The sequence below is a fragment of the Patagioenas fasciata genome, chromosome 3 (genome assembly GCF_037038585.1).
Source record: "Patagioenas fasciata isolate bPatFas1 chromosome 3, bPatFas1.hap1, whole genome shotgun sequence".
Classification (NCBI taxonomy): Eukaryota; Metazoa; Chordata; class Aves; order Columbiformes; family Columbidae; genus Patagioenas; species Patagioenas fasciata.
In genome coordinates, this window is record NC_092522.1 from 75,788,673 (window position 1) to 75,801,754 (window position 13,082).

The 13,082-nt window shown below is 48.1% G+C and overlaps 1 protein-coding gene across 3 annotated transcripts; it reads right to left on the reverse strand.

Annotated features, from left to right (window-relative positions):
- Window positions 1-2,984: 2,984 nt before the first annotated feature.
- On the reverse strand, window positions 2,985-8,745 carry MARCKS (myristoylated alanine rich protein kinase C substrate). 3 transcript variants are annotated; one of them, XM_065833413.2, is made up of 3 exons: window positions 8,636-8,745; window positions 6,146-6,318; window positions 2,985-4,992 (listed from the first exon to the last, which is right to left on the reverse strand). In XM_065833413.2, the coding sequence occupies exons 2-3, from the start codon at window positions 6,242-6,244 to the stop codon at window positions 4,225-4,227; spliced, it is 867 nt and encodes a 288-aa protein (XP_065689485.1). In that variant the 5' UTR covers window positions 6,245-6,318; window positions 8,636-8,745; the 3' UTR covers window positions 2,985-4,224. The 3 variants fall into 3 exon arrangements, with proteins under 3 accessions (XP_065689485.1, XP_065689484.1, XP_065689482.1); XM_065833412.2 differs by lacking the exon at window positions 8,636-8,745 and adding an exon at window positions 6,560-6,960; XM_065833410.2 differs by lacking the exon at window positions 8,636-8,745 and having other exon boundaries at window positions 6,146-6,960.
- Between the last annotated feature and the right edge of the window lie 4,337 nt (window positions 8,746-13,082).

Sequence of the window (13,082 nt, forward strand, 5' to 3'; positions counted from 1 at the left end):
ATGCTTTCAACTAAGCTACATTATTATGGAAAACACATTTTATCTCAGTCTCTTAAAACCTAGCAGACGAACGTGGAAATGAGATGGGTATCACCAACTATGACCTTTTACTACTCTTTTACTACACAAATAGCATAAAGGTTGAATTCACAGGACTGATTTTGCAGGAAACCATTAACTGGTATTACAGCTTCAGACTAGAACATGTATTATTCTAGATTTTTTAAAGCAATACAAAAGGACTTGCAACTTAGAAAAACCCAAACAATCAAATCAGATGAAAATCTTTGACCTTTATCGAATCATCTGCAAGTGAAGTTCAAGAGTTGGCTGTTTCAAACAGTATTAGATAACAAAAAAAAAGCCATTCTTAAAGCACAGACATTCTCCCTCGCAGAATAAATACCCATATATGCAACATTTGCATCAAATACAACGAACAGGAGTTTTTGGGTATGTCAGAATTTGATACATGGACACTTGATTTGTATATGTGCTTGTGTACACAAGTGGGAAGATGAACACACTCCAGTAGAAGCCAAAGCCCCAGCTCCATTTCCCAACCCCACCCTGCCTGCCACTTTTTTTGCCTCATTTCCTTTCCTGAAGGCAAATTCCCTACTATTTCACATTAATAACTATCAGGATCAGATACAGAATCCAAGTGCTTGAGGTCAGACATCGCGATTTGGAGAGTCTGAAATTAAGTTTAGATACAACCAATATAGGCATGAAATTTGAAAGGACTTTTGTACAACCAAGTTTTGACCTTGAACGACGAAGACTGTTGCCTCAGTCTAAGTAAATAAATGGAAGCAAATCTCTAGACACTCCAGTTAGGAAAAATTAGATTCCAGTGTAAGTTTTACCTAAAAATATGACATTGTTTCAGCACAACAGAAGTTACCTTGTTCATAGCAATAACAACACTCTGCTTAAAAAGAACCACAGCAACCCAGGAGGTAGGAAAATCAGCTTGAAATCACACATTTTAAAGTCACATGCATCTGAATTCTGAGAGAATTTGTTGAAATTACAGTACTTATTATGATTAGTATTTTCATCGAGGCATAACAGCTACCAATGCAATAAAAACCAAGGCATAAAGCTTTCCTGGTAAGAAGATTAGCCATCTCACCAGTCACTAATGCCCAGCCCCTTCATTTTCCTTGTACATAAATAAGAATATTCTACAATTGCATGGGAGTGAGCACTCAGTCCCTCAGGGATGGAGGGAGGAAGAATGCTCTTGCACAACTCTTTGGCAGGAGGAAGCAGCTCAAATCTCCTCCATTTCCACTACTCCAAAGTCCCTTCCGATTCCTGCCTTCTGAAACCGCAGAGCGAGGTCGAAACTGGTATCATCAAACCTCACCCGACTGTTGCGACTAGATTAGTAGACCATGCAACCGGTCTTCTTAAGATATATTTTTAAAACTCTACCATTATTAAGACTTGGAAAGAGATTTCAAGCCAAGCCACAGAATGATGAAGTCCCAGGCCAGGAGCCCAGTGGCTGGGGCCATTCTGCACCACCAGGAACTGAAAGTGCTTCAGAAAACACCACCAGCTGAGTGAGGAAAGAACATGAAAATATGCAGAGATCAGGTTAGGAAAAATCTGAAAAAGATCTTTACTAGCAATTATTTTATTCATATGTACACATACAGTTTAACCAAAAAAAAAAATAGGCAGAGAAAAAGAAATTCAGACTTCTCTTTAAGAATCCTTGGATTTAAATATATATATATTTATTAAAAAGAGACATTGATTTTATGTCCAAGACATCATGCGTCTCAGAACAGGTTTTTACAGCCATGTTATAAAAACCCCTTAGCAAAGCAGTTATGCACTAGACTTCAAACACATGTACTCCAAGAATGACACTGGTGTGGAGGATCTTGTTTTACATCCATTTATTTTTGTCCCTCGGCAATTATAGCATAGTTTCAATACATTTCTAAAGCTATAGAGAAATACCAGGGCAACTAGAGTACATACAAGCCAAAGTTAAAATGGTAGACAGATGAATTTAAAAAAAGAAAAAAAAAAGTACGCATTCAGCAGGAAATCTACTATACTTCATTCAGTTTAGGCTTTGTTCTTTAGGGAACAAGGTGCTAACGTGCCATTTTCTCATAAAATGAATCATAATTGCTTCCAAAGAGTTTCTGCTGAAAATTTAGGTGGAAGCAAATAAGTGTAACACTAAACTTTCTCCTATAAACTTAGAAGCAACACTTTCTTGAATCAGTTTCCACCCTCCAAATACCACTGCTGCTTTTCTTGTATGAACCCACTGATTTATTAAGGCATAATATGCCCTGAGCAATATGCTGGAAAATAGCCAAAAAGCCTAACAATTAAAGGCAAGCACCAAGTGATTATTTTTATAGACAAATTTTGAAAACTGTTTTGTAACTCACCTGTATTTGGGAGTAGCACTTGAGGAAAAAAAGAAAACATTGCTTTTAATTAGTTTGAGCAAAATGGCAGTGTTAATTCTGTCTTTTTCCCTCCAGGCTAAAGTTGTCAGGCTAATGGTCTAGGTACCTAAGTAGGACCAACATATCAAGAGGTAAGTGGGACATCTATTCAAGAGCTTAATTTTTAAGCAAGTCATCATAAAAAATTCAGTGTCCCACCCTAAGCAATTCAAATAAAATCTCATTTTCCTCAAGAGGCAAGACTCTCATACACTGGATACCTCTGGTCTTAAAAGCAGGATGGAGCCTGAACAGGAGAACCGCACACTGTACATGCTCAGACTGCCATCCAGTCTGCTTTTTAGAACCAGAAAAGCCTATAAATTACCTGGTGCATTGCCCAATTTCTCTGAAAGATGCACAGTATTACAGAGTTCCAGGATCTAGGAAGGTAGTTTTCAAAGCTAGTGCTAACAGCACACGACTTTATACAAATTTAGGCAATACTGGCTAGTCCCTTTAAGCTACCGGAGTATCCATAAAAGAAAGACAACCAAATTATACATTTTATTCACATTTATTTTTCGCTTTTAGTGTGCTCACAGAAAATTAGAACACCTTAAGCAGGAGTTTAATAGCAATTTTTGTAAGCAAAGTTACATTCCATCTCTAAGTCAAATTGGTCAAAGCTTCTCCAGTATTTACAAAAACATGATAGACAAGATGCTACACAAAAAAAAACATTGCATCTGAAGAGTTTTCTTTTATTTTCAAAGACAACTGGAAAAGAAAGCATTGTCTGCTGTAATCAAAAACATACCACAGTATAAACAGTAACCATTCCACTTATCACAGCTTGGTTGAGTTTAAAATTTGTGTTTAAAAGGTCCAAGATGACTGCAGTTTTACAAAAATGGGCAGGGTGGAAAGAGTTGCAAACTTCATGTGCTTCTGGATATCAAGATTTGTTTTTTTATACAATAGTCACAGTTAAAAACACCCTGCTGGTAATACATAATTACACTTTATTAAGGTCATAAACCAGCAATAAACAATAAAGCCTATACAACTTGTATTTCTACTTAATCACTGACTGATACAGCTAACATGAGATAAGTGAAAAGTTCCTATGGTTTAAATGAATTCCTAAGACTATGATCTCTTTATCTGGGTATTGATTTTTATTTTTTTTTTTCCTTTTTCCTTTCCTTCTTAATCAAGACTTGTAGTGTTGTAAACCTTATAGAACATCTGCCTCACAAAATACATCGTAATAACTTTCTTTTAAAAAAAAGACTAACCCCTTACATCATTTCTGACGGGGCGCACTCCCGCCAAGGGCTGCGCGCCCCAGGTTCCCCACTGCGGCCCCTGTCACTTCATTTGATATCCCTTATTGACCCACCCATCTCCTTCATATATGGGCATGTCCATAGACCGATCAGGAAAAGTTTTATAACATGAAAAGAGTTGCAAAGTATAAAAAAAAAAAAAAAAAACCAAAAAAAAACCCGAACCAAAACAAAACATTAATACTGATGAAAAAAAATTAAAAAAAACCCCAAAATATAGAGGGTGGGAGAGGAGGGCGGAGGGGGGCCCCCCTCGGCCCGTTGGAATGGCGGCAACACACAACGATTTAAGATGGGAGCTGCGGGGGGAGAGAAAAAAAAGAAACGAGATATCTTTTAAATCAATCCCTGGTTGTAGACAAGTTCTCCGAGACCAGTACCTGGCACCACTCCAACAAACAAACAGGGGGGAAGAAAAGTCCGTCGGCGAGGGGCGGCGGCGGCGCTTACTCCGCCGGCTCGGCGGCGGGTCCCTCGGGACTGCTCTCGGAGGGGGGCTCCTGCCGCGCCGGCGCCGGCTCCTCCGCGGGGGCCGCCTCCTGATCGCCGCTGCCGGCCTCACTCGTGGCGGCGCCGGCGCTCGCCGCCTCCTCCGCCGCCTTCGCCTTCCCCTCCGCCTGCTGCTGCTGCGGCTGCTGCTCCTCGGCCGCCGCCGCCGGGGCCTCTTCTCCCGCCGCCTTCTCGGGGGCGGCCTCGTCCGATTTGGCCTCCTGTGAGTCCCCCGCCTCCTCCTTCGCCGCTTCGGCGCTGCTGGCGGCGGCCGCGCAGGCCTCCTCGGCAGCGGCCTTGCCCTCCTCGCTGCCCGCCGCCTCGGGGGCCGCCGCCTCCTCCTTCCCGCCTTCCGCCGGGGCGGCGGCGGCGCCCTCGCCCTCGGCCCCCTCGCCGGCCTCCTTCTTGTTCTTTTTGAAGGAGAAGCCGCTCAGCTTAAAGGACTTCTTGAAGGAAAAGCGCTTCTTTTTTTTTTTCGGGGTCTCGCTGCTGGATGAGGGGGTCGCGCCCTCCTCAGTCTTTGGGGAGGATTCGCCCTCCGCCGGGGAGGCCGGCTCGGTGCTCTCCGCCTCGGCCGCCTCCTTCTCGGAGGCGGGTTCCGACGAGGCCGCCTCCTCCTTGCCCGTCTCCTCGGCGGGCGCGCTGCCGTTGGCCTGCACCTCCTCCTTGCCCGCCTCCGCCGCCGCGGGGGAGGCGTCGCCGTTCACCTTCACGTGGCCATTCTCCTGCAAGACAGCGACGGGCGTTACCGGCGGTGCTGAGAGGGTGGGGGGTATACGGGACGACGATGCCGCAGCCCTCCCCCGTCAGCGGCTTTTCCTCGCCCGCTTTCTGCTTCCGCGGTTAAAACCCCCGGGCCCTCCGCCACCCCTCGCCGCGGCGGGCGCCCCCAGCGGCTGGAGAACCGCGAAGCGGCCGCCAGAGGGCGCCGCGGCTCCACTCAGCGGCCGCGGCGCCGCGCACCGCCCCCCCCGCGGCGCGCCCCGTCCAGCCGCGGCGGCGGCGCGGGGCGGGGAAGGCTAACAAAGCTCTCCCGACCCCGAACCCCCGCCCGCCGCTGCCCCTCTCCGCCCGGGCGGTGGGGCGAGGCGCCCCCGCCTCCCCCCTTCCCCCCCCGAGCCACATTTGCATCTTTCAGGCGCCCGGAGAGCGGCTGGCTGTCCCGGGCGGCAGCTGCGGGGGCGGCGAGGGGTGCCCGCCCGCAACGACGCTGCTGCTTCGCGGGGCAGCGGAGGCACGGCCAGCCCGGCAGCCGGCTCACGTTGGGGGGGTGTGTGTGTGTGTGTGTGGGGGGGGGGGTGACAGAAAGCCGTGCCCCGCGGCTGCCCCGGCTGAGCTGCCGTGGACGGAGCGAACCGCGCAGCCCCTGCCCCGTGCTCCCGCCCGAGGGGGGTGCCCGCCGCCGCGCTCCCGCCGAGCCCCCAGCCCGGCGGCTCCGGCCCCCGCTGCCACACGGCCATCCTGATACCATGAGAGGCGTTTCGCGCTAGCCACAGAGTGTCTTCGGGAGAGGGATGTTAAATGGCCAGAAAAGCCAAGCCATATAAGATCCTTCCGTTTAAGAGCCACTGGGACACTTCACCATAATACACGAGGGATTAAAAAAAAAAAATGAAAAAAATACGTCCCCCCCGCCCCCCGCAGGAAAGATAAAGGAACGAACCATTCAAAGCCGAGCCCGTTTATCAAAAAAAAAAAAAAAAAAGAAATTATTCCTTTGCCTCGAGTTGCAAAGATAAAAGGATCGACCGTATTCTCCATTGAATGTGCCACTGGGGCATCAAAGGAAGAAGAATTAAACAGGATGCGAAAGAGAGGCCGTCGAAGTTGGCTTAAAAAAAAGCAGTAGGTTTAATATTTTTTTAATTTTTTTTTTACCTGTCCATTCGCCTTGGATGGAGATGCAGCCACTGCTTCCCCAGGTTTCTCGGCGGCGGCTTCGCCCTTTGCAGCGGTCTTGGAGAACTGGGCACCCATGCTGTCTTATTCAACAAAGAAACTCAACAGATCCAAAAGGAGGGGAAACAAAGAGCGTTGGGTTGGTATAAATACTGGGCGACCAGCAGCAGCAGCAACACACACACACACCAGAGGGGAAAAAAAAAAGAGAAGAGAGAACAGAACCGATTATAATGCACTCCTTTTAAAAAATTTAAAGTTGAAGAGATCAAAAAGCAGCAGCACAGGAGGGAGGGGAAAAAAAGGGAGGAAAAAGTCGAGCAAAAAAAAAAAAAAAAGGAGCCCAAGTTTAGTAAAAAGAAGTAATAAAAAATCCCAGATTTGTAGCCGTACTGTAGACAAGGAGAAAATGGAGAAATCTCCCTGGTTGCTAATAAGATGCGGAGTCCAACGCCCAAGTGCACAGATGAATGGGCTTCCCGAGCGGTGACGGCAGCCCTCCGCCCGGCGCCGGCCAATCGCCGCCGCGCCACACAAAGGGGGGCGGGGCCTGGCCGCTCGGCGAACAATGGAGCCGCGATGGCAGCGGTTTGAAATCAGCCCCCGGCCGATAATGAATGTGCCGCTCCGGCGCGGCGCGGGCGGGCGCGCGGAGCCCCGCGCCGGGGGAGCGAACAAAACACCCCGATAAAGCGGGGCGGGCAGGCAGGGACAATGGTGCGAAGGGCGTGCGGGTGAGTGCGAGTTTGAGTGTGAGTCCGTCCCTGCCCCGCCGCCCGCCCCCACCCGCTGCCGCCGTGAGAGAGCAACAGATAGCGTGTGCAAGCCCGGGGCGGGGGGAGAGGGAAGGAGGGGATTTGCTGCCTCCCCCCCCCCCCGCTTTGCTCTTTTTTCTTTTCTTCCCTGGGTTTAATTGGTCGCGATTGTAAAATCGCCCCCAATTTGGAAGGTATTTGAACCACGTAGATCGGGTTTCGCCAAACGAGATCACGAGTCGAAATTAGTAGGTCTGTAGGCCAGATGTTGCAAACGCTACAGCAGCGGCGGCAGGAGCTGCTGCCGAAGCAGAAACGGACCCCTCCCCCCACCGGGATATTGTCTTGGAATAAAATATTTTGTGCTTAGCCTACGGCTCTCATTAAATTCTGCTGTCCGATTATTCCTGATTTGTGCTTTTTAAAGTATTTTCTGATGCGGCGACCCATTTCAAGATTACATTTCCATGCCCTCAAGTAGTGGGCGAAGCAACATAATCGGGGAAACATTTGCGCTTTCCCAAACCCGAGCCCCGAACATGTATTTACGTTGAATTTAAACCCTCGAATAAGATGTAACCCGAAACTAATGAGTGCGAATTAACGGTGATCTGGAGCGCTCCGTAGAGATGGGGTGGGTGAAATATCACAGAGCCGATTGATTTCCTTTCTCGGGGGAGGGGGCGGCGTGTGCGGGGAGCCGGCCGGCTCCCTCCGCCGTGCGGTGCGGGAAAGGCTGGCCTAGAGCCCCCTCCCCGATACCACTACCCCCTTTTAAGGAGCAGAAACGAGCGTCAAAACGATCGGTTCCCAAACTCCGGTAGTGTCTTCCAAACGCCTCTTGTTTATAAACAAGGATGTTAAAATTATTGCGATAATGAAGGGCTGCGGAGCAGGGAGGCTTGGCCCAGCCTCCCACTTTCCTCTCCCCGCGGGTTACCCGAGGCTGGCGGAGTCGGTGGGCTTTGTGCGGCCGCCGCCGCCTTTCGGTAACCCTGGTGAGGGCAGCCGGTTATTTTCAGCCGCTCAAGGGAATATTTCATTTTGTAGGGACAAAAGGGGCACTTGGTTGTTTTGAGGGGGATGGAGCCTCTCCCTCCTCCCCGCCGCATTTCACGCACAGCTCCCCCGCCGCCTAAAATCAGCCGCTGCCCGCCGCTCCCTTTGTCTCGGCGGCCGCCGCCCGCCCCGCCGATCCCGGCAGAGCGGCCTCCCGCTCCCCAGCGGGGCAGCCCCTGCCCCCACCCGCGGCCGCGCACCCCGAGCCGGCAACACCCGCGCCCCCCGGGGTAGGCGCGGGGAGCGGCCGCGGGCTCCTCCGGGGTGAACGCCCACGGCGGGGCGGGAGTGCCGGTGCCGCCACCGCGCCCCGGGTCTCCCTCGGCGGGGTCGCGCCGCCGGGCGGTTTCCCTGGCGACGGCCGGGGGACGGCGAGGGCTCCTTGGCGGGGCCGGGAACGGGGCGGGGGCGGCCCTGCCCGCCCCGGCGTCACCTGCGGTCGCTGGCCTCGCCGCTGCGAGGCTGGGCTGGGCTGGGCTGGGCTCGGTGGGGCCGGGGGCGCAGCGGCGGCCGCTCCCGGGGGCCTCGGTGGCGGGAGCCGGTCTCCGGAGGTCCCTCGCCTGACGCCCCCCTCGCTCCGGGCATGCGTGGGGAGTGGTGCACGGCAGAGAGCACCGTCGGCAAAAGGGGATGGAGAGAGCTACGGAGGGCTTACCTTGCGGCGTGACGGCAACGCGACCGTGGGGTACAGACAGCCGGACAGCTTCCCGCTTCGTGATCCACCTCCGCTTCCCAAGGGGAATTCCACGCGTAGTGTTTTCGCTGCTCCTTTTAATCCGGATATTAAGCAGATCGTGATTTTGGTGGTGGTGGTGTTTTTTGTTGTTGTTGTTTGGGTTTTGTCTTGTTTTAACACTGGTTGCTATAACAGATCATCTAAGAAGACCTGATGGAAGACCATGACAGGACTTCACAATCAGCATCAAAAGTCACCTGTCCACCTTGCATGGGTATATATGCAATTTCACCTATAAGGGTGCATACAGTTTTACTGTATCATAGCTACATCTGAATCTCAGAGTAGTGTCACTGAAGAATTTCACAGAGTGACTGTGGGAGTTTTGATGGTGTACGCTCTGCATTATGCTTTTGGTATGTTTTTCAACCATTTCAATATTTTATAACTATAAAAGAAAAAAAAAAAAAAAGAACAAGAAAAAGCCTTGACTGATATTATTCTAGATGCTTAGCCTCTGGACAAACAGAAAATCTGGAATACATGCACGCTCTCTCTGTCAGTCCCAGGACACTACAACCTGGACAGCTATCTCTGCTTTCTAACCTAAACCCTTGAACGTGAGGTGCAAATACAAGATTTAACTCCTTGACTGACCTCTTGATCCCACCAGTTACCAGGCTGCTCCATGTCACACCACACCTTTAAGCATCAAGCAAACAGATACGCTGGAGGGAAGATTCCTCATTCTTAAACTTGTACTTAACTCAAGTTATGATCTTTTCATCTCCTTCCAAGGAAAAAAAGAAAAAACCCAACCCCAAAACAATCCCTCATTGGTGTATTGCAGCAGGACTAATCAGATATGAATGTGAAAATACCAATTTTCTACAGTGCCTTCCACATAAAAAAAATGTTGCTGCATTTCTTTGGCAGGAACAAGGATGAACCAGTGTAAAGGTGCTTGTGTGTAGGCTGTTGGAGATTCAGTGTCTGAAAAAAGTAGTACCTGTGTTAAGTGTGTTTGTGTTAGGGCTTTTACCACAGTAGCTATGGCAGCAAAAAACCAGATTCCTCATGTGACATGGCTGACAGTATGTCCAGGAACATAGCAGCCATGATGGAGGGACAACTGTGAGGAGCCCAAAAATTAACAAGAAGACATAGTGCCAGGGAGCTGTTCTCAGTGAGGGAGAATTCATCTCCCCTAGTTCCACCAGAGGTTAAGGGCCTTGCCACAGCTGATTTCCTGATTTCTAATTGTGTGTTGCACTGCCCGGATGAAGTTTTCTTTTTGCAGTACTTCCAAAATGTGACTCCTCTCAGCACATTTTGCCTGAGATTATTTTCATCCTCTACCTTCTGGTATGAGGGAAAACTGAGGTGTGGACTGATGAAATGGTTTGTACAGTGCTGCCCAGCAAATCAGTGTTGCAGCTGACTCAGAATTACTGATGCTTGACTGTGACTTCATGATCATTAATACTGAATCTGTGCCTCACAGCTACAATTTCAATTGGGCGTAAATACAAACCTTTGTGTCAAGCTAGCCGGCTATAAGCATGGTATATAGCACTTATATCCTGTCACAGAACAGACTTCCTAAGAGGCTGTCAAAGCCCCAAGACCATCAGTGTTTAAGAGGCATTTGGACAATGCCATTAACATTATTTAACTTTTGGTCAGCCTAGAATTGGTCAGACAGTTGGACTACATGATTGTTGTAGGTCCTTTCCAACTGAAATATTCAATGATTCTATTCTATTCTGTTGACACTGACCTTCTGTGGGGAGGCTTGAAAAAAAGCCTCTACCTTTCAGCCCAAGAGCAGCTGAGGCAAAGATGCCCCTGCAAAGTGTTTGGCTGCCTTTGAAAATAAAACCAGCTGAATTCTGTGCCATGCTCTGGGTTATGTGGCTATGGAAATCCTGACCTGACCTTGCATCAGGTCCTGCAAAACTGTGATTTGCCACCCTATGAAAGCATGACTTCCAACTCCTGCAACCACTGCTCAACTTCCCATCTCATTAATATCCATCTGCTTTTTTTTTTTTTTTTTCCCCCCCCAATACTGTATAACATTGCTTTTCATCTGTTCCTGTGAGGTAGGTAAATGGAATGTTACTTTCATTTGACAGTTCAGGAAAAGGAGAAAGTGGCTAAAAACCAGCTCCCTGCCGGTATGGCAGCTGCTGTCTGGAGTCCCCGGAAAACCCATCAGTGATACTCACCCACAGCTAAGGTAAAAGCACAATCATGAACACATTTTAACTCCTGTTAAATTTTGAAACTTTTAAAAACATGTCCTAACTTGCCACATGTAGATGGGACATGAATGTATTTAACACATTTGCTGGCAAATGCACTAAAATGCAACACACCCTGTCAACACTGAGAATTTGAAAACATGTTAATTAAAAGTTTTCACTGACACTTTTTTTTTTCTTTTAAATATACCTTTATCCTCGTCCAGACAAGCCTTTAAAGAAAGTGAATCTAAGAGTGGTTTTGGGAGTTGTAATCCAGTGTTTACAGAAATCCTGCAACAGTGTGTGCTTTCTGGTATTCCCATTGTGCCACTCCCCTGGGCTATCTGAGCTCTGAGGAGGTGCTGGGAAGCCTCCTTGTGTCCTGGGGTGCATGGAGACTTTTCCTTCGTGCAGGGAGGATAGTGAGCAAAACAAAAGAATAATAAAGTTTACACGAAGAGATAATGTTCCCTATGTACCAATCTACTTCAAGGCCCTTCTCCTGTCCTTGTCGTTATGGAGAAACAAAGTAGCAGATTCGTAAGAAATAAAACATCGTGCTTTCCCAGGAACTGTCAGGCTGGGACAGTGAGGGAGTTTCATTCTTGTTTTATCTCTATATACTTTAAGATAATGAGAGAACAGGACAATATGATCTGAATAATGTTTAAAGTTTCAAGTTCGAAAACTAAATTCAGATTTGTGGAAGAGTTGCATCCTTTCCTGTTCCTGAGAAATGAGTATTTCATGATGTCCTAATAAGTACCGAGATTTCTTACTGATCCATCACTTCAGTTTCTTCAAGGTTTACTCCAGTTTGGCACAATGCTATTGAAAGCTTTTAACCTTTGTGTCACTCACAACCATTACAAGCCCTTTACTAATATTTACCAAGCTTTTATTAACTGAATACATTCAACAATGTTCGTTAAATAGGATCCATACTGTTTGAATGTCTAGTGTGCTGGGAAACTGGAAACTTAACAGTGTATATATTTTAAAAGTATCATACAGTTTATTTTTCTCAAATCTACTAAAAAAATATCTGTCAACCAAGTAGATAACCAGCCTCCAGTAATGAGGCTGGTTATTTCTAGGGGTGGGGGGGGAAAGACCCACAAACTAAGATCAAGAAAACTCAACAACAAACCCAACCCCAAACAAACAAAAATTCCTTAGATCATATAGAAGCAAAAACACCCCAGTAAAGCTCAAACTCCTCCCCTAAAAGCAATCACAGCAAGAACGAACAACTAGCAGGGAAAGTGAGAATATATCACTAAATAACTGGCCCTCGCTATGTGCTGGATCTGCTTTGAAGAACTGCATTTCAGCAGCAAAAAAGGGCATTGGGGCTCCACTGCATTAAGTGGTACATGGCCAAATAAATAGAGCTAGTAGCCCTGCAGTAGGGAGTTTTAAACATTTGACATCTGTCAGTTCTAAGGATAAGTACTGCACTGACTAGTTCTCCAGTAGTTTTACCCACACTAATTAATGCAGCGGCAGTCCTCTGCTCCCTTTGCTGCTGGGCTCTGGCCCTACAGCTCCACTCCCTCCATTGTGCATGCACTGGCTTTCCTCTGACCTCCTGATAAGCCATTTTAGAGAGTTATACCAGCAGAAAACTATTCTCTCTCTCTTATCCCTATCTCCCCCTTTTTGAGGGGTGAAGGGTAGTTTCCTGCTGGTTTAGCTTCTGTAACTCTTGGTGTGGCCGGGCAAGTAGGAGCGATGACAAGCAGGTGATAACCTGATTTGGCATAAAGTTAAGCTATGGTTCCAATGGCATTTGCTTCAGCAGCACCAGTGCCTCACATAGTCCTCCTGCTCTTCAGCTTCTGCTCATTTCCGCTTTCACTCTCATCCTTCAATTCTGCTGAGGGGACTGCTGTGCATAAAAAAATGCCTCATGACCGGGTATTCATTAAAATGACATTGATAGGTGATGCATCATTAAGTGTTTTAGAAAGACCACGTGTGCTTTAGTGATGAGTGCTTTGCGTTGTGTGGTTACAGTGTTTCTGATGAACAGGTCAGCCTGGCTTTTATGAATTCCAGCTAGATTGTGGGGAAGTGGGGGGTTTTGGGGGCAAGCAGGGGTGGAACCCACATGGTTAAATAAGAGTGGAACCATGCACGATTATGTTGAAAAGCGTGATGAGGTGTGAAATGAA